At 42.2% G+C, this 23,411-nt stretch overlaps 1 protein-coding gene across 1 annotated transcript in view; it reads right to left on the bottom strand.

Annotated features, from left to right (window-relative positions):
- The window catches only part of LOC141139451 (serotransferrin-B-like), a 75,789-nt gene extending 53,447 nt beyond the window's left edge, over positions 1-22,342 (bottom strand). Inside the window, exons 1-6 of the mRNA XM_073625545.1 lie at positions 21,948-22,342; positions 17,370-17,533; positions 12,176-12,284; positions 5,979-6,155; positions 2,704-2,842; positions 1,308-1,363 (exon numbers count right to left, since the gene is read on the bottom strand). Of these exons, the coding sequence (XP_073481646.1) occupies positions 1,308-1,363; positions 2,704-2,842; positions 5,979-6,155; positions 12,176-12,284; positions 17,370-17,533; positions 21,948-21,990 (688 nt within the window). The 5' untranslated portion in view covers positions 21,991-22,342. The remainder of the gene's footprint in view (positions 1-1,307; positions 1,364-2,703; positions 2,843-5,978; positions 6,156-12,175; positions 12,285-17,369; positions 17,534-21,947) is intronic.
- Positions 22,343-23,411: the final 1,069 nt, after the last annotated feature.

Consider the following 23,411-nt stretch of genomic DNA (forward strand, 5'->3'; position numbering starts at 1 on the left):
GTGGAACTCCACACCAAATAAAAAAAAAAAAAAGGCATGGGTTCCTCCTCCAAGACCATACTAGGCCATTCGGTATGGGTGGGGGCACCCTCCAAAATCAATACCAGACCCTTATCCAAGCACACAGCCCGGCAGGTCAGGAAAGGGGGTGGGGATGAGTGAGCGGCCCCCTTCCTCCTAAACCATACCAGGCCGCATGCCCTCAACATGGGGGGGGGGGGTGCTTTAGAAACTTTAAAAAAATGACTTTAAAAATGACTTTAAAAACCTGTGTACAGTGTAATTTTGACATTTTTTTTAGATGAATGGATAGGGGGTACAATGTACCCCATACTCATTCACATAGGCTGAGATCTGGGGGCCCCCTTGTCAAAGGGGGCTTCCGGATTCCAATAAGCTCGCTGCCCGCAGACCCCAAGAACCAATGGCCAGGGTTGTCAGGAAGAGGCCCTTGTCCTCATAAACATGGGAACAAGGTGCTTTGGGGTGGCGGTGGCGCAGGGCCCCCCCTGCCCCAAAGAAACCACCCCCCATGTTGAGGGCATGCGGCCTGGTATGGTTCAGGAGGGAGGGGGACACTCCCTCGTCCCCACCCCCTTTCCTGACCTGCTGTGTGCTTTGATAAGGGTCTGGTATGGATTTTGGGGGGACCCCATGCAGTTTTTTCTGCGTTGGGGGGTTCCCCTTAAAATCCATACCAGATCGGAGGGCCTGGTATGCTCTTGGAGGGGGAACCCATGCTGTTTTTTTTTTTAATTTGGCGTGGAGTTCCCCCTAAAAATTCATACCAGATGGTGCCTGGTATTGTCAGGGATCAAAGTCGGATCCCCGTTCATTGAAGTCGGATGCATTTCGGATTTCAAGTCGCAGGGCAAAGTCAGATCCACAGTCATGACTGTCATGTCGTACCAGTGTGAACCCCGCCCTAAGGCAATTACTTCTGCGTGTATAGTGATGTGCAATTTTAAGGCTTCACATGTTTGGTATCTATTTACTCGACACAACCTTCATCTTTATATTTTACAATAAAATTTGTATTTCATTGTGTTTGTGTGCACTGAAAATAATTTGAGTGTACTTTTTATAGTATTAAACTGATAAACAGTAGCGCAAATATCTTCTGACATAAAAAAAATGCAACTGCCATTATTTCATTTTACAGGTCTCTACTTTTAGTAAATATATATTGCTTTGGGGATTTAAAGTAATCTTAGGCCTACATGTGCATTATTAGGCTTAAACAGCCTTGCGTTACCCTCAAATCAGAGTCAATAATAGGAAGACCTTATACCATTAGTAGTTCTTACTTGGTACAGTCATATGTTTCACAAAAGCTACGTCACCCATGTTCTCTCTTAAACACCTGCAAATAGATAAAGAGAAATTAAAAAGTTATATGCAATAAAATAAGGCCTATAATTTTGTCTTCATAATGGTCATGATATAGTGGGTTATTTTCTTTTAAATTAGAGTTTGAAAAGTTTTAATTACTAAATATTCAATTCACACAAAACTGTTTACTTAGTTATGAGTGGATGCTGGTGTGCCAAACTACCTTCTGGCTTTAAACTATTGTGGGTAAATAAGGGCGAAAATTTAGCCAAAATGTTCTTGTTTGTTTTGGACAGAGTGGGGAAGGGTTAGAACGTCTGTCAAGGTTTTATTGTTGTCTGTTCCTATCAGGCGGATTTATTTCAGATCTGATTCTTGTGACATGAGGACAGGTAAGAAGTAGGATATGTGTCACAAGGACAGAAAGACAAAGATGCCATCATGTCCCACCAGTCATAGGTAAATCTCCCCAGTTGGGTTACAGGCTGCAGTAACAAAACACCATAGGTTCTTTCCCTTATCCACTATAAATATATAAACAAAAAAATAAATAAAAAATTATTAGAGTAAATCTAACCAAGTACGGTATAATCTGATTGTACAATCTCCTTTACATCTACCATCAACTATGTAGTAGATGGGCTTGCTTAACTGGATACAAATTAGGTATTATATCATATTACAGTTTGGGTAAATTAAAAGTTGATTGTGCTAAGATTGTACAGTCAGGTTGTAACATGTATGGTGACCCTTAAGCTAGCCATACTGATTGAAACTTGGCCGGTTGAGCACAGGGAAGCCAAATTTTGATCAGTGTCTGGCCATTCCCACTCAACAGAAGTCAATTTTTAGATCGACTTTTGTTGAAGGAACAAGTTGTAAAATTTGTGGCTACATCCAATCTGTTGACACTGCTGATCCGTGTATCCTGACAGCAGTGGGTGCTGCTATCAGAATACAATGTCCCAGTGGGGGTGGGATTGCTTCATCCATTTTGTTTCAATGAAAAAGAAAAAAAAAAATGATGGTGTATGGTCAGCTTAAGCCTTTAACCCAGGGGCGGGCAAACTGGGCCCCTCCAGCTGTTGCAGCACTGCAAGTCCCATTATGTCACTGGGAGTCATGCTTGTAACTGTCAGTCTTCCTCTGTTTCTGGGAGCCATTTTTGTAACTGTCAGTCTTGTAAGCATCATAGGACATGTAGGGCCCCAGTTTGCCCACCCCTAATTTAACCCAAAGATTTTTTGCTGAATTTCTGTATTTGGTGGATTCAAGAAAGCGGTACTTGTGCAGTGTTTTCGGTTGTCTTTTAAGAAAAGATACACTGCACCTCTAGGTATGAAAATGTTAAATTATGAACTTTGTACTCACTTGAATGCTCCATGATCGTTATAGTAAGGCTCGTCATTACTGAGTTTGCACTTCTTGCCTCCCCGTCCAGCACATTGTTTACACAGGTTTGGCTCCTGGGCTCCAGGAACACAGCTCGCTGAAAAGAACCTTGAAACGGCTGAACAGTAAAAATGAAGTTGTAAGATAAAGAGTATGGTTTTGTGTATCTGTTTTATATTATGTGCCTAAATTACTCAATAAAACAATGTGTGTATACTCAATATACTATTAGTGCGAGTGAATAATGCTTTCACAACTGTGCCTCAGTAAAGTGGCTCACAGACATACAGCATATGACAGTCAACCTGTTTGACCATTTTTTTGTTGGATTATGTGACAATCTCATGCCTATGTGTGGGCAGTGCCCATGCGGGGATAGGGAGAGAGCACTTGCTAATGGCCTCAGAGGTGGGCTGAGGCTTTTCTCTTAACTCAAGTGTGGCATTTAAGGCAACACTCCATCTTACAAGGAACACTTCTCCACACAGACATTAATTAACTCCTTATACTCTATGACTCAGCTTCTGTGACTATTTGCATCATACACTACTGATGACAGTTTCTCAATACACTACATAACTCTTTTCTCTCTCTTTTGTGCAGCATTTCTGCTGCAGAAATCTCCACCATCTCCACCAGCCAAGAGACCCTTCACCTCATCCCAGTGACATTGATTCGTATGTTACACTTGAATCCTAGGAAGCTCAACTTTATACATAACCTGTGCTTATTCTTCCCCCAAGGCCTCACTCATCTTCCGGCTGGGTCCCTATGACGCCCCGTGCCTCAGGTTGGACACAGTATTGGAATACTGGTTGCTAGGGTAGGAGCCTAAGCACACAAGCTCCTTCACTACCAGGGCCTTTGCCAAGTCCCACCATTTCCCAACCAGCTGGCTGATTTTGCACTTGACACTAGTACTGAAGTAATTAGCAACAGCAATATGACCTCCTTCGAATGGCTTCACTTAGACCCTTGTACTGCATCTTCCCTATCTTGTCTAGTCTCTAGGTATAAACTCTGTGCTGTGATACAGGAAGAATGCATCTCTTTAAGATTGTCCTGAAGTGACTTTAGACCAGGTCAAGCTGTATGTAACAAAGTTCTTTACTTAATGCTATTTAAATATAACAAATGTACAGGCAATTCTTCATACACACCCTTCCTAATACAGGAAGTGCTTCCTTTTCCTAATAAGGAAGGAAGTGCTTCCTTGTGACCATTAGATGTTTCCTGGTGCCCCTGCCCCATGAGATAGTAATACCTTAAGTAGGTGATAAAGTCCTTTTAAAGTCCTAGTTTATTATGCAGTGGCATATACCCATATCCCCCAACTAGGTTCCCACATGGAGTGGTTTCAAGCAAGATAATCACATCCTGGCACAGCTTCTATTCCCCTCCTATACATGGAGCACAATTTAACCCTTGCCCTAGAGGCAGTTCCACTTTTAACTATTTTCCCTTGCAGAGGGCAGTACTTCCAAACAGCCCGGGAAAACCTGGCTAGCAGTGTTAACCCTTGCATCTCAGGACTTACCAACTCTGCAGGGCAACTAAACTAAACAATGTAATTAACCCACATGGCAATACAAGAACTTAACCTATACATATTAACTTAGAAACAAAACACTTACTATAACATGGTACTTTGCAATCACTTGTTTACATCCTTGTGCAGCAGCTAAAACAGGAAATATCACTTGAATGAAATAGAGAACAAGTCCGGATCACTACTGTTGCCCCCAGGATAAGTGGTGCCTACTTTATCTGTCTGTGGCACTCCCCTCTTCCCATGCCTTTCTACAGTAACACAACATGAACTTTTGGCTGAGCTGAACACTGGAGCTATGGCAGTTCTGGCTGCTGCTAGATGTGTTGGAAGGGGGTCAGATTATGCTGACTTGGTAAGCTGCTCTCCTATGGACATCTAAATCAAGGTCACTATTGTAGTGAAAAGTACAATGATAGTGAACTTCAGCATCTGGCTTGTCTCAGGACAATGATGCTGTTGGAATGTGATGACCACTTGTAGGCAGGTGTAATATATCCATCAACCACAAGGTGCCATTTCTTCAGGCTGGCAGGAGAATATTGGGGACTAATTGTTCCCTGTTATGGACTCAGGGAAGCCATCTTGGGGAGGACGGCAATCTTCTTGCAGACCGAATTACTGCACAATTTAGGCAGCTATCTTAAATTAGAATTCCATATGTAGCACCCCCTTATATAGGTGCTAGGATTAGTTACATTACGTTTTTGTTTGGTAAATGTAGCTTGCCTCACTGAAACCATTGTGGCGGCATTTGTTGTGTTAGGCAAATCTAGCTCAGTTCCAGTTCAGTGTTCTCAGCTGCTGCTAGTCTCATAGCTTCCTCTTCCCTCCAGAGAGTTGTAGAATTCTCTGGAACATAGGTGTGGAGCTATGCAGATGGCAGTATGAATATTTATGCAGCCCTGGCCAATCCCAGGGAGCAGGGCCCTAAAGGCTGCTGGGAGTCTGTATAAATACTCTAGGCCACTGAGCTTCTGGGTCTTTCCCTGCAGAGAATCAGTCCAGCCTGGAGAACTGCTGCCCTCCAGGGAAACACAAACATGTGCTTGCTGTTTGTGAGGCCTCAGGTGGGTGATCTATAGAGCCTGGATGCTGGAACTACAGAGATCTGACTGAGGGCCTGTCTACTGAAGTTCTAGTCTGGTATCACTGGAGAAAGGTGTTGGATAAAAGTTGGAAGGACACAACTAACTGGCCCTGGACATTTTGCATTTTGTCAGTACAGACTGTTGTGAGAGACCTTAGAGACTTTTGGGCTGCTGCCACCTCTCTTGTGCTAGAGTGTCAGCTGTTGTACTGGCTGGTGTACTGAAGAGCTCAGTCTATCTGATTGCTTGTGAAGAGACTCTGCTTTTGTTGCTCAAATGAAGGAGTTTGCATTTAACTGTTTCCACTACAAAGCCAAGTCCATAGTTTGCTATAAGTAAGGGCTTCAGCTTCAGCTCTTCAGAAAGAAGTTTATTGTCCACAAGTTTTACATAGTTCTGTTTTTGGAGTATCCGACTGAATTCCCTCAACCCTATCCAAGTTCTCAAAAAATAAAAACAACAAAAACAACACCCCTACGCTGGTCATTGAGGAAAAGTGTGGCTGAGATTGTGTGTCTGGCTGCGGATTTTTTGTTTATGTATTTGAAAACTTCAATAAACACATTTTCAAAAAAAAAAACGTAGGCACCAGATTTGTTTTTTTCCAAATTTACCTCTCTGAGCTTCATCTTCTGTCCAGTTCAGTAGCTTTTTCTCATGAAGAACACCCAGTGGAGCATACCAGCCTGCCATGTGTCCTATTCCAGTGTGACATGATCTCTTGTTCTTTAGTTCACTAAACTTAAAGGTGCTTGATCTTTTCACCAGTGCAACTGCATAATAACAGGTATCTGTAACCAACACATATAACCTAATTTAATGTAATTTTCTTCAAAGCTGCCATGACCAGTTCATTTTCATAAACAATTCATACTTGATTGAGAGCAAAGATTGCCACTATGTCCCCCTAAAGAAGATATTTTAAAAATGCTGGGTTAAAAAGTTCCAATGTATTCAATGGTTAGGCATTCATCATTTATCCAAATGCAAATATTACAATTATTATTTATATTAGCTTTATAAAGAATACAATTAAGGAGAAGGCATGGGGTAGCGGTAAAGCTTCTGTCAGCTTTTTATTTCTGTTTATGGATATTTTCCCTTACTGCCTGTCCCTGTGATACCTATACAAGGAATGCTGCAAAAGAGTCACAGGAACAGGAAAGCATGGTTGCCACCCTGCCATATGCAAAGGTGACTAGTGAATTTAGTTCTGTTGGGTAGTAATCTGTCCAGGCTAATATATAGCATTTGGCTCCATGCACACTGAAGCTCATAATTGGGCGTTTTTGGGGATTTGGGTGTTTTTTTAACAGCCCATAAACTCCCCTCTGTTATCCTATGTGTCCATGCACACATGGATGTTTTTAGACTTTTAACAGCAGTGGAGTTTATGGGCTGTTGTCTGAAAGCCATAAAATCTCATTCAGGAGTCGTTTTTCTGACCACAAAAAACACCAAATGCCGATAAAAGTGGCTCACCACCGCTTTTTTAACGTTTTTGATCCATTGATCCATGATCTCCTCATAGGTAGAGACTTTCAGAGCTCATGGTTGAATAGTTCAGGGCTCTGCTAATCTTTTCATAGCATCCTCCCCAACACAAACCTCAGGCTGCTTTTATCATATGTGACAGAGAACTTGTCAGAAGTTATCAGGCTGATAACAGAAGAAGGAGCAGGAGACAGCTACAGGACATAGTGCTTTGAATAGAGATAACAAAACACTGCAGATATATGTGCCCGGCTCATATTTCATGAATCGGGTTTACATCCACTTTAAGGTAAAAAAACCTTCTACCTTTACAACCACTTTAAGTTCAGCGTTACTGCTGTCCCTGTCTGCAGCAAGTAGGCACCCCTTGTTTTTAATGTAAACTGTTAGACGGGGTCAATTTGGTGTGTTGCAGACTGGCAGATAAGTGAGCTGGGAGTTTTTGTTTGTTTTTCGATGTAGGAATCTGATTATCTGGAGGGCCACTGGAGATGCTGAAAACCACTGCAGTGGTCCACAATACATGCAGCTAGATCACAGACAGCTGTGATCTTTTGGGTGCTACTCCTGCAGCTTTCCCTCCGCACACACTCTGCACCACTGCCATTCAGAGAATGCCTTTTAATTCTTTCAATGAATACAGGTGTCTCTGACTGGACAAGCTATAGAGATGGGGCAGATGACATCACAATCTTCACATTGTTCACAGAATACCTTGTATTCATTGAAAAAAAATATCCAAGTAAATGACCACTTTTGTTCAATGTCAGAGACGGCTCTATAATTAGGCGGTCACCTAAGGCCTGGTGCTCACAGGGGCCTCACAGCCGCCTAATTTGCCTATTGCAGTGTTTCTCAACTGGGGTTTCCCAGATGTTCTGCAGCGAAGTTCCCAGGAGGTTCGTGATAATCTACCCGTCAATCACAGACAACTGACGCCTAATGGGTAGATCGAGTATCAGCCGACATGCAGAGTACCATGGGAAGCAGCTGTAAAAAGTCCTCTCTCATAACTGCTGCTCCCCGCCGGCCCCTCCTCTCTTTTTGTTCATTCCAGGTCACAAGCAAATTGGGAAGGAGAAGAAGAGAGAGAGGCCCGGTCGGAAAGCAGTGAGCTATGAAAGAGGACTTATTACAGCCGCTTCCCATGCTACTCTGCATTTGAAGGAAACTGCTAGGAAATAGTGTAACCTGCTGGGCCGTACCCTGTACCCTGCTGTGCCCTGTGCCCTGATGTTCCCTATACCCTGATGTGCCCTGTAATAGCCGTGCCCTGTACCCTGATGTACCATGTACCCTGCTGTGCCCTGTATCCTGCTGTGCCCTGTAACCTGTATCTTGCTGTATCCTGTACCCTGATGTACCATGTACCCTGCTGTGCCCCATAGTGTGCCCTGCTGTTCCCCATGTAATGTGCCCTATTGTGCCCCATAATGTGCCCCCCTGTAATGTGTCCTGGTGTGCCCCATGTGCCCTGCTCCCCCCTGTATTGTGTTGTGACCGCCTGTGCTCTGCCCTGCTGTCCCCTGTACACTGCTTATCTCAAGTTAAACCCAGAACTGAGCATTTGTGCAGAAAAAAAAAACAGAACATGTTTTAAATAAAATAGGTAAGTTCTAATATTGTTTCTATTATGTAATGCTATTCCTAAAATAATTGTTGTTATATCACAGAAGAAGAGAAACAACAATGGCGCCACTCTAAGTGCAGTATTAAAAACAGATTTAATGTATCTTTAAAATCAAGTACTCACAAGGGTACAAGTAAAGCAGGCGTACAAAGGTTGAGATAATCATGCCAGGTGTCCCAGATGAGGTGTAGAGTCACATCGTGCGGTGGCGTTCTATTCTTCTGACAGGGTGCGCTGCTGGATACTCGCTGTGTCCTGTCGCTGGAACGCGCTGTGTACAATCCGGGGAGCAGGGTCACTTCCGGGTCTGTGTTGGGATAGGCGACGCGTTTGCGGAGCTACGCTCCTTCCTCAGGCCTAACGTGACCTGTGATAGGTCGAGACATATGTAGTCTAAGGCGAGCCCTGATTGGAGGGGGGAGAGGTCTATCAAACTCGGACAAAGAGCTGTGTACTGCGGCTACGTGCTGCAGTGTCAAATAAGGAAGTGAAAGAGATGTTGTGAGCAACAATAGCTGATATACTTGAATGAGACAGGAGAAACAGAGGAAAGGAAAAGATGATGTATGGATAAGCGTGCAAATGTAAGAGAGATGCTGGAGTGAAGAATAAAAGAACAATGTTTTTATTTTCAATATCTATTTCTCTTATACCATTTCACAATTTCATTTGTATCTAAATTTAAATTTATTTTTATTTTTAATTATTTCATTTTTATTTTTATTATTTTAATTTTAATTTGATTTATTTCTATATAATCCCTTTATTGACCCAATACATTCACTCTCTCTCTTTCCCAACCATAAAACATTTCTATGATGACTTTTTTCATTGTCAGTAATACTCTCATTACCAATATTGTTCTTTTATTCTTCACTCCAGCATCTCTCTTACATTTGCACGCTTATCCATACATCATCTTTTCCTTTCCTCTGTTTCTCCTGTCTCATTCAAGTATATCAGCTATTGTTGCTCACAACATCTCTTTCACTTCCTTATTTGACACTGCAGCACGTAGCCGCAGTACACAGCTCTTTGTCCGAGTTTGATAGACCTCTCCCCCCTCCAATCAGGGCTCGCCTTAGACTACATATGTCTCAACCTATCACAGGTCACGTTAGGCCTAAGGAAGGAGCGTAGCTCCGCAAACGCGTCGCCTATCCCAACACAGACCCGGAAGTGACCCTGCTCCCCGGATTGTACACAGCGCGTTCCAGCGACAGGACACAGCGAGTATCCAGCAGCGCACCCTGTCAGAAGAATAGAACGCCACCGCACGATGTGACTCTACACCTCATCTGGGACACCTGGCATGATTATCTCACCCTTTGTACGCCTGCTTTACTTGTACCCTTGTGAGTACTTGATTTTAAAGATACATTAAATCTGTTTTTAATACTGCACTTAGAGTGGCGCCATTGTTGTTTCTCTTCTTCAGTACCCAGAGGATTGCTTCATCCTGATCTACAGGGCTGCCTTCTACAGTAGCTTATCATGGACTAATTCAGTTTCAGTTTTAGTTTCATTTTGGACTTTAGCATTTCAGTCTCAAGCTGATCAGCACAAATTCATAATTTTTATTGTTTATTATATGATTTATTTTAGTTATGAAACCACCCTTCAGTCATTCATTCTCTTTGTATTAGAGCAATATATGTATTTTTTAGGGGGCTCCAGCTGTTTCATACTGGTTGAATGTTAGCGCTCACATGTATATGTTGTATGTTGTTATATCACAGCTCGCTGATAACGCCGATGTTCCATGAGTTGTAGATCTGAACGCTAGGGGTTATAGCACACCAAAATTGTTAGCCCCACTCCTGAACCCCCAATGGTTGACTTACCCATGCTCCAGTTCATTTTTATCGCTTGAATTATTTTTCCCATTATGGGAGTGGGGCCTCATGTCTAAGTTTTTCCTAAGGCCTCACAAAGCCTAGAGCCCCTCTGTTCAGTGTGCAGTGGTGAATCTGTTGGAGCTGCCCCTGGAAGATCACAGCTATCACTGCATGTAATGTGGACTACTACTGTGATTGGCAGCATCCCCAGCTCCCCTCTGGATATCAGATATGGGTACCTATATTGAGCCAAGCTGGAACAATGTATGTATGGAAAAAACATAATTCCTGGAGTTCAAAGAGAAGTTTTCCTAATTCAAAGAGAAGAGATCTGAAACAACCTTCAGCAATCACTTAAAGACCAGTACCTGAATCAGGAGAATTGTTGATTCATCACAATAGATCCTCCTGAATATGTATGTAGACTTGGCTAATATGCTGATAATTGTACTCTTTGGGAATTCAGACAATCAAGACTAATATGGTTCTCTGCAGTTTTTTCAAATGTATCTGGTTTTCACACTCATTCACTCAACACTAGAGACCATTTTGAATAAGTTTTTGATGATTTCAGATTGGCTGGCAAAGGTTTCTACCAGACATGTGCGCGGTCAATAAATTTGTTTTGTTTCGTTCCATTCCGTTTTGTTTTAGCCGTTAATTTGTATTTCGTAATTCGTGTCCGAAATTCAATTTGGATTCGTACGAAATACGAATTTTCGTTAGATTCGTTAACTTTTCGTAACAATTACGAACGTTCATTATGATGAATTTAAAAAGCAAAAAATACCTTTCTCAATATGACAGTCGTCAACTCATTATGCTCATTATGAGGGGCTCCCACCATCCCTGTGCTGTGCTGACTACCTCCTGAGGCTGTACCCCTGCTGTGCTCATTATGAGGGGCTCCCACCATCCCTGTGCTGTGATGACTTCCTGGGTTTGTACCCCTGCTGTGCTCATTATGAAGGGCTCCCACCATCCCTGTGCTGTGCTGACTTCCTGGGTTTTTACCCCTGCTGTGCTCATTATGAGGGGCTCCCACCATCCTTGTGCTGTGCTGACTTCCTCCTGAGGCTGTACCCCTGCTGTGCTCATTATGAGGGGCTCCCACCATCCCTGTGCTGTGCTCATTGTGAGGGGCTCCCACCATCCCTGTCCTGTGCTGACTTCCTCCTGGGGCTGTACCCCTGCTGTGCTCATTATGAGGGGCTCCCACCATCCCTGTGCTGTGCTGACTTCCTCCTGGGGCTGTACCCCTGCTGTGCTCATTATGAGGGGCTCCCACCATCCCTGTGCTGTTCTCATTATGAGGGGCTCCCACCATCCCTGTGCTGTGCTCACTTCCTCCTGGGGCTGTACCCCTGCTGTGCTCGTTATGAGGGGCTCCCACCATCCCTGTGCTGTGCTGACTTCCTGGGTTTTTAACTTCATCATAATGAATAATCGTAATTATTATGACAATAATAAAACGATATTAACGAACATTCTTATTTTGTCCAATTCTGAATCTCCTATCGACTACCAGTACCAGTCTCCCACTTCCATATTTAAAAAGGTAATTTTCCCAACCCTCACTCAGCAGCAGAAAACCTCTGATTGGTCAACAAAACACCAGTCACATTTCCGTTGTAACAAAATTTGGATCCAAAATTCGTCAATGAAATTTCGTATTTCATATACAATTCGGAAGCATAGAAATTCGTATTTCGGATGCTTCAGAATTTACAAATTTTCACAAATTCGTACAAATTTTCGATTGGTACGAAACGAACCTCACATGTCTAGTTTCTACATTGTGTTGGCTTTAGCTTCTTTTTATTCTATAAAACATAAAGTATATTGGTACCTTTTTGTGATCCACAGCTTTCTGCCATGATTGGCTTCAGATTGTATGGGTTTAGAGAAGCTTTAAATACATTACCGCTGTCCACAGAAATTGCATCTGCTACTCCATCCTACAAATTAACACATTGCTATTAAAAAATAGTTCCAGAAATGTAAATGTACCAACATGCCATGTTGGAATTGATATGATGCTGTGGAAATAAAGCTGTAAGAAGTTGAATTGCACACCAAGAACCCATTGTAGTCAAGGCCATAAAACAGGAATCACAGCTCTAAATAAGCCCCTGCTCCACAAAGAACCAGTATTGCCCCCCCCTGTGCCATATGTTGGCTATTAGCATTAATAATAAAGTAGGGCATGGTGGGCAGAGAGGTGATGTAACAAGATTTCCCACAGAACAGGCATGTGGCATAGATGGAGTGAAATATCTCCCTATGTCTCCTGCTTTGGGCTATGAGATCTTGTCCCATCAACAAAAGCATGTGATTTATAGGAAATGTGTTGGTTATCAGCTATACAGCTGATTTGGGACATCCTGTTACAGTACCGCTCCACCTGGTGTGCTCTGTTCTATTTTGCATGTTATTAGTGGGCAGCAAGGGGAAGGAGCAACAGGGAAGGTATCCAACAAGGGATCCTTGTCCAATCTCATACCAAGGCTTGTCTAACTATAACGACTGCTCTGTCTGTGTTGCTTTGTTGCTGCTCTGTCTTTGTTGCTGGACATGAGCTGTTCTAAAGTTCACACAAGAACAGTTGGTGTGAACTTAAATTTGGGAGCTATCACAGTCAGTGAGGTGTTTTTGCTGGTCAAGTCTAAGATTAATTAAAATGGCTGCATCAGGGAAAATTATTTCAGTCAGACCTTCTCTCTTTTTAGTTAGGCAGGTAGGCAAGAAGAAAGCCATTGTTGAAAAAAAGCCATAAGTCCTGTTTGCAGTTTGTGAGAAGCCATGTGGGGGACACAGCAAACACATGGAAAAAGGTGCTCTGGTCAGATGAGGCAGAAATGTAACTTTTTGGCCTAAAAGCAAAACTATGTGTGGCGGAAAACTACTGCACATCACCCTGAACACACCCTCCCCACCGTGAAACATGGTGGTGGCAGCATCATGTTGTGGGGATGCTTTTCTTCAGCAGGGACAGGGAAGCTGGTCAAAGTTGATGGGAAGATGGATGGAGCCAAATACAGGGCAATCTTAGAAGAAAACCTGTTGGTCTGCAAATGACTTGAGACTGGGCCAGGGGTTCACCTTCCAGCAGGACAACAACCCTAAACATACAGCCAGAGCTACAATGGAATGGTTTAGATCAAAGCCTAGTCATGTGTTAGGAATGACCCAGTCAAAGTCCAGACCTAAATCCAATTGAGAATCTGTGACAAGTCTTGAATATTGCTGTTTACAGACACTCTCCATCCAATCTGACAGAGCTTGAGCTATTTTGCAAAGAAGTATGAGCAAAAATATCACTCTCTAGATGTGCAAAGCTGGTAGAGACATACCCAAAAAGACTTGCAGCTGTAATTTCAGCGAAAGGTGGTTCTACAATGTATTGGCTCAGGGGGGCTCAATACAAATGCACGTCACACTTTTCACATATTTATTTGTAAAAAAAGTGGAAAACTATTTATCATTTTCCATTCACTTCACAATTATGTGCAACTTTGTGTTGGTCTATCACAATATCACACGTATGAATACTTTTTCAAGGCACTGTATATATTCCGAGATTGTTCGTTGCTGAAAGAACCTTGGTTAAGAAAGGCTGCTGTAAAGTACTGCATGAGGTGAGCATTTTACAAATAAAACAACACTGAGGTTGATTTACTAACATAGCTGATTGAAGCTCTGTTTACTTTGAAAGTGCAGGAGCAGGGGCATACCTAGAGCATTTGGCACCTGGGGCAGATCCTATATCTGGCACCCCCCCCCCCAGAGACTGTGAAGAGATGGCCAGAGATTGCCGTTTTAGGTGGCCTCTCACAAAAGATCACTCTAATCTTACACTGGATTATTAGGTTTCAACTCCCAGGGAAGAGAACAGATGTAGTTCAATTCTGATTTAGAAGTTTTTTTCTGTGCATATACAGTGGGGCAAAAAAGTATTTAGTCAACCACCAATTGTGCAAGTTCTCCCACTTAAAAAGATGAGAGAGGCCTGTAATTGTCATCATAGGTATACCTCAACTATGAGAGGCAAAATGTGGAAACAAATCCAGACAATCACATTGTCTGATTTTTTAAAGAATTTATTTGCAAATTATGGTGGAAAATAAGTATTTGGTCAATATCAAAAGTTCATCTCAATACTTTGTTATATATCCTTTGTTGGCAAAGACAGAGGTCAAACGTTTTCTGTAAGTCTTCACAAGGTTGTCACACACTGTTGCTGGTATGTTGGCCCATTCCTCCTGGCAGATCTCCTCTAGAGCAGTGATGTTTTGGGGCTGTCGCTGGGCAACACGGACTTTCAACTCCCTCCAAAGGTTTTCTATGGGGTTGAGATCTGGAGACTGGCTAGGCCACTCCAGGACCTTGAAATGTTTCTTACGAAGCCACTCCTTCATTGCCCGGGCAGTGTGTTTGGGATCATTGTCATGCTGAAAGACCCAGCCACGTTTCATCTTCAATGCCCTTGCTGATGGGAGGAGGTTTGCACTCAAAATCTCACGATACATGGCCTCATTCATTATTCCATGTACACGGATCAGTCGTCCCGTTCTCTTTGCAGAGAAACAGCCCAAAAGCATGATGTTGCCACCCCCATGCTTCACAGTAGGTATGGTGTTCTTTGGTTGCAACTCAGCATTCTCTCTCCTCCAAACACGACGAGTTGTGTTTCTACCAAACAGTTCTACTGTGGTTTCATCTGACCATATGACATTCTCTCAGTCCTCTTCTGGATCATCCAAATGCTCTCTAGCAAACCTCAGACGGGCCCGAACATGTACTGGCTTAAGCAGGGGGACACGTCTGACACTGCAGGATCTGAGTCCCTGGCGGCGTAGTGTGTTACTGATGGTAGCCTTTGTTACGTTGGTCCCAGCTCTCTGCAGGTCATTCACTAGGTCCCCCCATGTGGTTCTGGGATTTTTGCTCACCATTCTTGTGATCATTTTTACCCCACGGGGTGAGATCTTGTGTGGAGCCCCAGATCGAAGGAGACTATCAGTGGTCTTGTATGTCTTCCATTTTCTAATTATTGCTCCCACAGTTGATTTCTTCACACCAAGCTGCTTGCCTATTGCAGATTCAGTCTTCCCAGCCTGGTGCAGGTCTACAATTCTGTTTCTGGTGTCCTTCAACAGCTCTTTGGTCTTCACCATAATGGAGTTTGGAGTGTGACTGTTTGAGGTTGTGGACAGGTGTCTTTTATACTGATAACAATTTCAAACAGGTGCCATTAATACAGGAAATGAGTGGAGGACAGAGGAGCCTCGTAAAGAAGAAGATACAGGTCTGTGAGAGCCTGAAATCTTGCTTGTTTGTAGGTGACCAAATACTTATTTTACACCATAATTTGCAAATAAATTCTTTCAAAAATCAGACAATGTGATTGTCTGTATTTGTTTCCACATTTTGTCTCTCATAGTTGAGGTATACCTATGATGACAATTACAGGCCTCTCTCATCTTTTTAAGTGGGAGAACTTGCACAATTGGTGGCTGACTAAATACTTTTTTGCCCCACGGTATATACATGTGTTATTTTCCTGCCCCCAACCCAGTCCATGTCACAGGTGTTGGTTTTCAAGGTCAGTGTGACAGGGTCCAGGGCAAAGCTGCTGAACACTCTGCTGTATCATTTGTGGCTTACCCAGTACAGGCTCCAGTGTGTAGGAAGGTCAGTTAGCCCAATGGTAGAGCAGCCCGCGCTGTGACTCCTGAGTCCCGCCACTCAGTGATGTCACCACGCACCCTGCCCCCTGTCCAAGCCCTTGCTAAGCCTGCCCAACTCCTGAGTCCTGCCCAATGAGCCTGCCTGAGCCCAGCCTGCAGATTCAAAGTTGGTGTGCGGCCATATTTTTTAATATGCTCCACCTGCAGATACCAGACCAGGAGCCTGTAGTGGCCCGGCAATCCCAGCCCACCGGGCAAGTGCCCGGTGTGCCCTATAACCAATCCAGGCCTGCCTGAACACCCCTAAGTTGCGCCGGACTGACACCCTCTCAATGTGTGGCACCCAGGGCTGACCGCCCCCCATTGGTACGCCACTGTGCAGGAGAATTTAATAAAGTTTAAAGTTTAACTTTGTTAAGTAAACATTTTTTACTTGTTAAATCAAGCTCAAAGCAGTAGTAAACTGTTATTATAAACTTGTACCGTGAATACCTTCTAAACATGTGCCATTTAGAAGATATTCACATTGGCTGCAGCTGATGACATCACCGCTGCATGTGCTGTAGCTCCTGCTACAAATGGCTGGAGAGCAGGAACCCAAGAGAAAATGGGAACCAAGTGAAATTGGCAGTGGTGACAGCTCAGTGCTGGAGAGCTCTAACCAGTGGCGGCTGGTGGGTTCTACTTTTGGGGGGGCGACAAACAAACAACACCCTCCCCGGTGGCACAGCACTGAACCGCCCCCCCGTGCAGGCGGTCTGGCACTTACCCGCTCGTGTGATGGGGCTGTGATGTCCTTTCCTCCTCTCCTGGAGTGCAGGTAACGGCCGCGGCGGCTCTGGTGTCTGCTCTTCCAGCTTCCTCCGCCATGTGTTTCCTCTTCTGCCAAAGCGATAGGCATCCAATAGGCTTTGGCCAATCAGGAAACAGGTCTCACAGACCTGCCTCCTGATTGGTGGGAAGGAACTTTAGTGTGATAATAGCAAAAATAAATTTGCTATGGTCACACAACTCGGTGGGCTCAGAGCGCAATGCTCTGCGCTCCGAGGCCACCCTTCTTTGAAGCCTATTAGAGCCTCTGGCTCTAATCAGGTGCTTCAAACCCCCCCCCCTGCATTGGAATCCAGTGGTCCAGCGCCACTGATATGTAGATCAGGCCGGACACATGGATGCACGGATAGGGGAGGCGGCACCTGTGCACCCTCTATGGATGGGCCGCCACTGGCTCCAACTAAAAGGTAAGTCTGCACTCCATACTAGCAGAATATGACATCAATCTGCAGAGGATCCAGTTAAAAAAAAATTTGGAGTTTACTAATGCTTTAATTAATATACTTTCCCGCAAACACTTACTTTAATGGCAGTGAAGCACTCTTCCACAGTGGATTTCTTCACACAGATAAGCGTGAGGTCTGGAGCCTTACAAGATTTTGTCAGATCTTTACACTTTTTATATTCACTTTCTGATGTCACACACCAGCCAATGTGTTTTGTTTTGAGAGCAGCGAGGGACAAATCTAAAAGATAAGAGAAATACAATTACTTATGCTGTAAGGGATTATTTTTCACTTTCAAAAGGTTTAATTAAGAAAAAAGAAGTACTGTTTTTCATCTCTTTTTGCATTGCTGCTGATCTCTTCCATCCTCTTTCAGCCACTTCCTGTGTACATGCTTTTGTTCTATCATTGGCTGCACATAGTTACATAGTTACATAGTAGGTGAGGTTGAAAAAAGACACAAGTCCATCAAGTCCAACCTATGTGTGTGATTATATGTCAGTATTACATTGTATACCCTTTATGTCGTGGTCGTTCAGGTGCTTATCTAGTAGTTTTTTGAAACTATCAATGCTCCCCGCTAAGACCACCCCCTGTGGAAGGGAATTCCACATCCTTGCTGCTCTTACAGTAAATAATCCTCTACATAGTTTAAGGTTAAACCTCTTTCCATCTAATTTTATTGAGTGGCCATGTGTCTTATTAAACTCCCTTCCGCAAAAAAGTTTTATCCCTATTATGGGGTCACCAGTACGGTATTTGTAATTTGAAATCATATCCCCTCTCAAGGGTCTCTTCTCCAGAGAGAATACGTTCATAATAATAATAATAATAAGAAGAAGAAGAATGAAAATCTGAACATTCGAAAACCTGAAAATCTGAAATAATAACTAACTAATAATACATATAAAATTATAGGTATTTGAATTTCCTTTCAAATTTGGCTGTTAGTGAACGTATTTGAACGAATTATCTGAAATAACAAATGCCGAATCTAAATAAATGGAACTTAACAATCTAATAATAATAAATAACAATAATAATAATAAAACCTTTTTATTATTATTATTTATTATTAATTTGTTCCATTCCATTTGTTTAGATGCGACATTCGTTATTTCGCATAATTCGTAACCTCAGATAAATTTGTATTTGTTACGTTCACAAACAGCCAAATTTGAAAGGAAATTCCAATACCTATAATTTAATAGTTGGTTATTATTAGTTAGTCATTATTTAGAATTTTACTGGCTTTCTTTCTTTTTTTCAGATTTTCGAATTTTCGGATTTTCGAATTTCTGTATTTTCGAATTCAGAAAATTCAGAAATTTGGAAATTTGGAATTAGAAAATTTGAAAATTCGGGATTTGAAAACTCGGAAATTCGGAAATCGAAATTTCAAAATTCGGAAATGTGAAAATTCGGAAGTTCAAAAATTTGGAAATTGGACATTCAGAAAATTCGGAAGTTCGGAAGTTCGGAAATTTTCGGATTTCCAATTTCCAAATTCTGAATTTTCGAATTTCTGAAAAAAGCAAAAAAACTAATGAAACGAAAAGGAAAACAAACACATTTTTTGTCAGTGCACATGTCTAAGTATTATCACTTTATCTCTTGAGTTAATCCCTTTTTTAATGCATGCCAATATTCTGTTTGCTTTGTTAGCAGCAGCTTGGCATTGCATACCATTGCTGAGCCTATCATCTACTAGGACCACCAGGTCCTTTTCCATCCTAGATTCCCCCAGAGGTTCTCCCCCCAGTGTATAGATTGCATTCATATTTTTGCCACCCAAATGCATTATTTTATATTTTTCTACATTGAACCTCATTTGCCATGTAGTTGCCCACCCCATTAATTTGTTCAGATCTTTTTGCAAGGTTTCCACATCCTGCGGAGAAGTTATTGCCCTGCTTAGCTTAGTATTGTCTGCAAATACAGAGATTGAACTGTTTACCCCATCCTCCAAGTCGTTTATGAACAAATTAAATAGGATTGGTCCCAGCACAGAACCCTGGGGAAACCCACTACCCACCCCTGACTATTCTGAGTACTCCCCATTAGGGATGAGCCAAACACCCTCCTGTTCGGTTTGCAGCAGAACATGCGAACAGGCAAAAAATTCGGCAGAACACACAAACACCATTTTAGTCTATAGGACACGAACGTGTATAATCAAAAGTGCTCATTTTAAAGGCCTGTATGCAAGTTATTGTCATAAAAAGTGTTTGGGGACCCGTGTCCTACCCCAGGAGACATGTATCAATGCAAATTTTTTTAAAAAAACGGACGTTTTTTTGGGAGCAGTGATTTTTTTAATATTCAAAGTGAAACGATAAAAATGAAATATTCCTTTAAATATCGTGCCTGGGGTGTGTCTATAGTATGCCTGTAAAGTGGCGCATTTTTCGTTTAGAACAGTACCACAGCAAAATGACATTTCTAAAGGAAAAATTGTAATTTAAAACTGATCGCGGCTGTAATGAATTGTCAGGTCTCAGCAATATAGATAAAATTCACTAAAAAAATAGCATGGGACCCCCCCCCCAGTCCATTACCAGGCCATTTGGGTCTGGTATGGATATTAAGGGGAACCCCGAACCAAAGTTTAAAAAAAAAATGCGTGGGTGTCCCCCTAATATCCATACCAGGCCCTTCGGGTCTGATATGGAAATTAAGGGGAACCCTGCACCAATTTTTAAAAAAAAATGGCATAGGGGTGCCCCAAAATCCATACCAGACCGTTCAAGTCTGGTATGGATTTTAAAGGGAACCCTGTGCCAAAATTTTAAAAAATGGCGTAGTGATCCCCCCAAAATCTATACTGGACCCTTATCTGAGCATGCAACCTGGCAGGCCACAGGAAAAGAGGGGGGGAGGAGAGAGTGGCCCCCCTCCTGAACCATACCAGGCCACATGCCCCCAACATGGGGAGGGTGCTTTGGGGTAGCTCTCCAAAGCACCTTGTCCCCATGTTAATGGGGACAAGGGCCTCATCTCCATAACCCTTGCCCGGTGGTTGTGGGGGTCTGCGGGTGGGGGGCTTATCGGAATCTGGAAGCCCCCTTTAACAAGGGGACCCCCAGATCCCGGCCTCCCCCCTGTGTGAAATGGTAACAGGGTACCCCTACCATTTCACAAAAAAAGTGTCAAAATGTTAAAAAAGACAAGACACAGCTTGGGAAGAGTCCTTTATTAAAAAATAAAAAAATAAAACTGTCCCACGATGTCCATTCATCTTCTTCTATCACGCTGCTGAACAAACCGAAAAAGTCAGCAGACTCTCAGTAAAAATTAGGAACAATGGTCTGGCAATTACTTGACTGAGTTCCCTAAGTACCCTCGGATGCAAGCCATCTGGTCCTTGTGACTTATTAATGTTAAGTCTCCCAAGTCTAATTCTAATTCTGTCCTCTGTTAGCTATCAGGGTGCTTCCTGTGATGTGTCACGAGGATAAACACTGCAGTTATGGTTACTGAAGCCCCCGATTCCCTTGTGAAGACCGAGGAGAAGAATAAATCCAATACCTTTGCCATCTCCCCATCCTTTGTAACCAGATGTCCTTCCTCATTCTTTATGGGGCCAATATGGTCTGTCCTTTTTTTACTGTATACATACTTATAGAACTTCTTGGGATTTTGTTTGCTCTCCTCCACTATGTTTCTTTCGTGTTCTATCTTAGCCGCCCTAATTGCACCCTTACATTTCTTTTTGCATTCTTTATAAATTCTGAATGCTGATGATGATCCCTCAACCTTGTATTTTTTGAATTAATACAACCTTGTATTAATTGCTCCTGACCAATTTCCTTATGGTGACGGTGGAACGTGCCTATGCAATATTTGCTGCTATGGGGAATTGTAGTCTCCATCAGGAGCTCATGTAACAGAGTAATATTCCGGGAGAACAACTGGGATACATTTATCAGGTATCTTTTATTCTGGTAATAAAAATTGCTTGTTTAAAAAGATGATTCAAACAGTTGAATTTACCATGTTAATACTTTTATGAGATTTCAGCATTTGGGTTTACATCAACTTTAAGGACATACAGAACAAGCACAACTGCTGACTGTCTACTATGTGCAGCTGCACAAATTTTAGTTGCTGTTTGCCTCATTATTTTAGACTCTGGTCTGTAAGCCTGATATCCATAACCAAAAACATTAGATTCACATAGTCCAGAACATGGTAGACATGAAAGATCAATTGACTATGTAAAGATGATGGCCCACAAAAAGTGTTGTTCCCAAACTTAAATGTCTAACTCACACAAATGCATACTGTACCTATGTGTTGGATGTCCATGTAGCTGATCAATGGAATTTAAGAAGGATCACTAATACGAATATGTCTAGATATTTAAAAAATGCTTCTCACATTGATTATATTACGTATTCTCTAGTATGTGTTGTTTTATTTTAAACACGGAACATGTCAAATTTCTAAAATATTACCTGTTATTTTATTAGATCTATCTATAATTTCCAAGCAATCTGGTATGCTTCCAGATTTATAAGTTTGAACTGTACGTATAAAGTTACTATTTATTAAACCTTCAAAAAGTTTACTGATATTAATTTTACAGAATTAATCTTTGAAACTGTCATTAGAAAATATTCTAGTAATAATATCAAAAGTGTTTTTTACCTACCTAGCATTCCAAGGCAAAAGATTACCGATAAGTAGGGAGCCATCGTCTTCTATCTCTGGGGACCAGAATGAGAGTGTTCTCATGTACTGTCAGATATCCTTTGGTGTAGAGATGTTATTATTCAGACAAGAGCATTACTGTGTGCGATGTGCTGTCTCAGGAAGGCAATTATTTTTATATTTCCCCATATTACACTCCACCTTTTTTTCTTTTCATAATCTTCTCAATGCTCTCATTCATATTTGCTGGAAACTGCATTCACTGGCATAAAAGTCTGTTTTTCTTTGGTTGACCAGTTACGATGTAACCCTTTCTCATTGCAGATGCTAGAGAAACCTCCAATTTTCCTCTCCTTCTCCATAAAGCACATTTCATTTTGGTGTGAGGTCCTCCCCCAAATCCATCCAAAATTTGAAGAGCCAGGTATGGATTGGGGGTGGAGAGCCTCACACCATTTTTTTTGTATTTTAGCTCTTTTGTTAACATTATGCTGTCAGCAGGTAATTGCCCACTGACAGCAGTGATGGCTCATCGTTGTTAGGAAGCCGATGAGTGCCGCCTCCTTAACTACCAATGACTCATCCCTGCTGCCAACAACAGGGATGAGTCACAGGTTGTTAGGATGCCTGTGGGTGCTTGCTAACAACCAATGCAAAAACCAATGCGGAAATGGACCGTTTGTCCATTTACATGCATTTAGGTCCACTTTCTAAATGGACACAGATGTAAATGGACATCTGCCCGATGGAACACCTGTATGAAAGAACCCTAACAGAGTCCTCCCCAGGATGTAAAAATACTGAGTGTCTCCTCAGCTAAAAACTGATAGTGTTTTGTAGTTTTGCAAAAAAAAAAGTTTAAAAAGAAATTTATTAGGATTATAGAGTAAGTGTGTGCAGTGTTGGAAGAACAACAACATGTAATGTAAAGTACTGTGAACTATATATAGTGTATGCATTATACCTTTCTATCCAGCAGGTGGCACTGCAGCAATATAATGTGTATTCTATGGTAAGGTAACCAGAGGAAGTGCTTGTCTTTCCTCAATATATGTACTTGTATTGTACTGTTTCCTGTTCCATGCTGTAAGACATGCTTTGATATCCTCCATGAAAGTAAAGTATTCTCTGCATACAACAAGCTTCCAGCCCATGATTTCAATACCCTGCTAACATGCAGAAATAGTAACAATTACAACACTTGTTTGTTTGCTTTTTCATTTTTTGGACTACTACGCCATCTCTTTTAGCACTGGCTCACTCTGGTGGTGGAATTGTTTTGAATTTCTGAGTCATTCTGAACCTTTTAGGCTCCATTCACACCTGGCTCAAAACGCAGGTTCAGGTCCCAATATTTTCAATGACACCTAAAATGCGGTGCTGTTTTGCCACAGTTGTCGCACAATTTATAGCAGCAAATTGCATCTCATAAAGCTTGTTGCCCAAAAGAAGCTCCTGCTCCTTT

This window comes from Aquarana catesbeiana, linkage group LG04 (genome assembly GCF_042186555.1).
Source record: "Aquarana catesbeiana isolate 2022-GZ linkage group LG04, ASM4218655v1, whole genome shotgun sequence".
Lineage (NCBI taxonomy): Eukaryota > Metazoa > Chordata > Amphibia > Anura > Ranidae > Aquarana > Aquarana catesbeiana.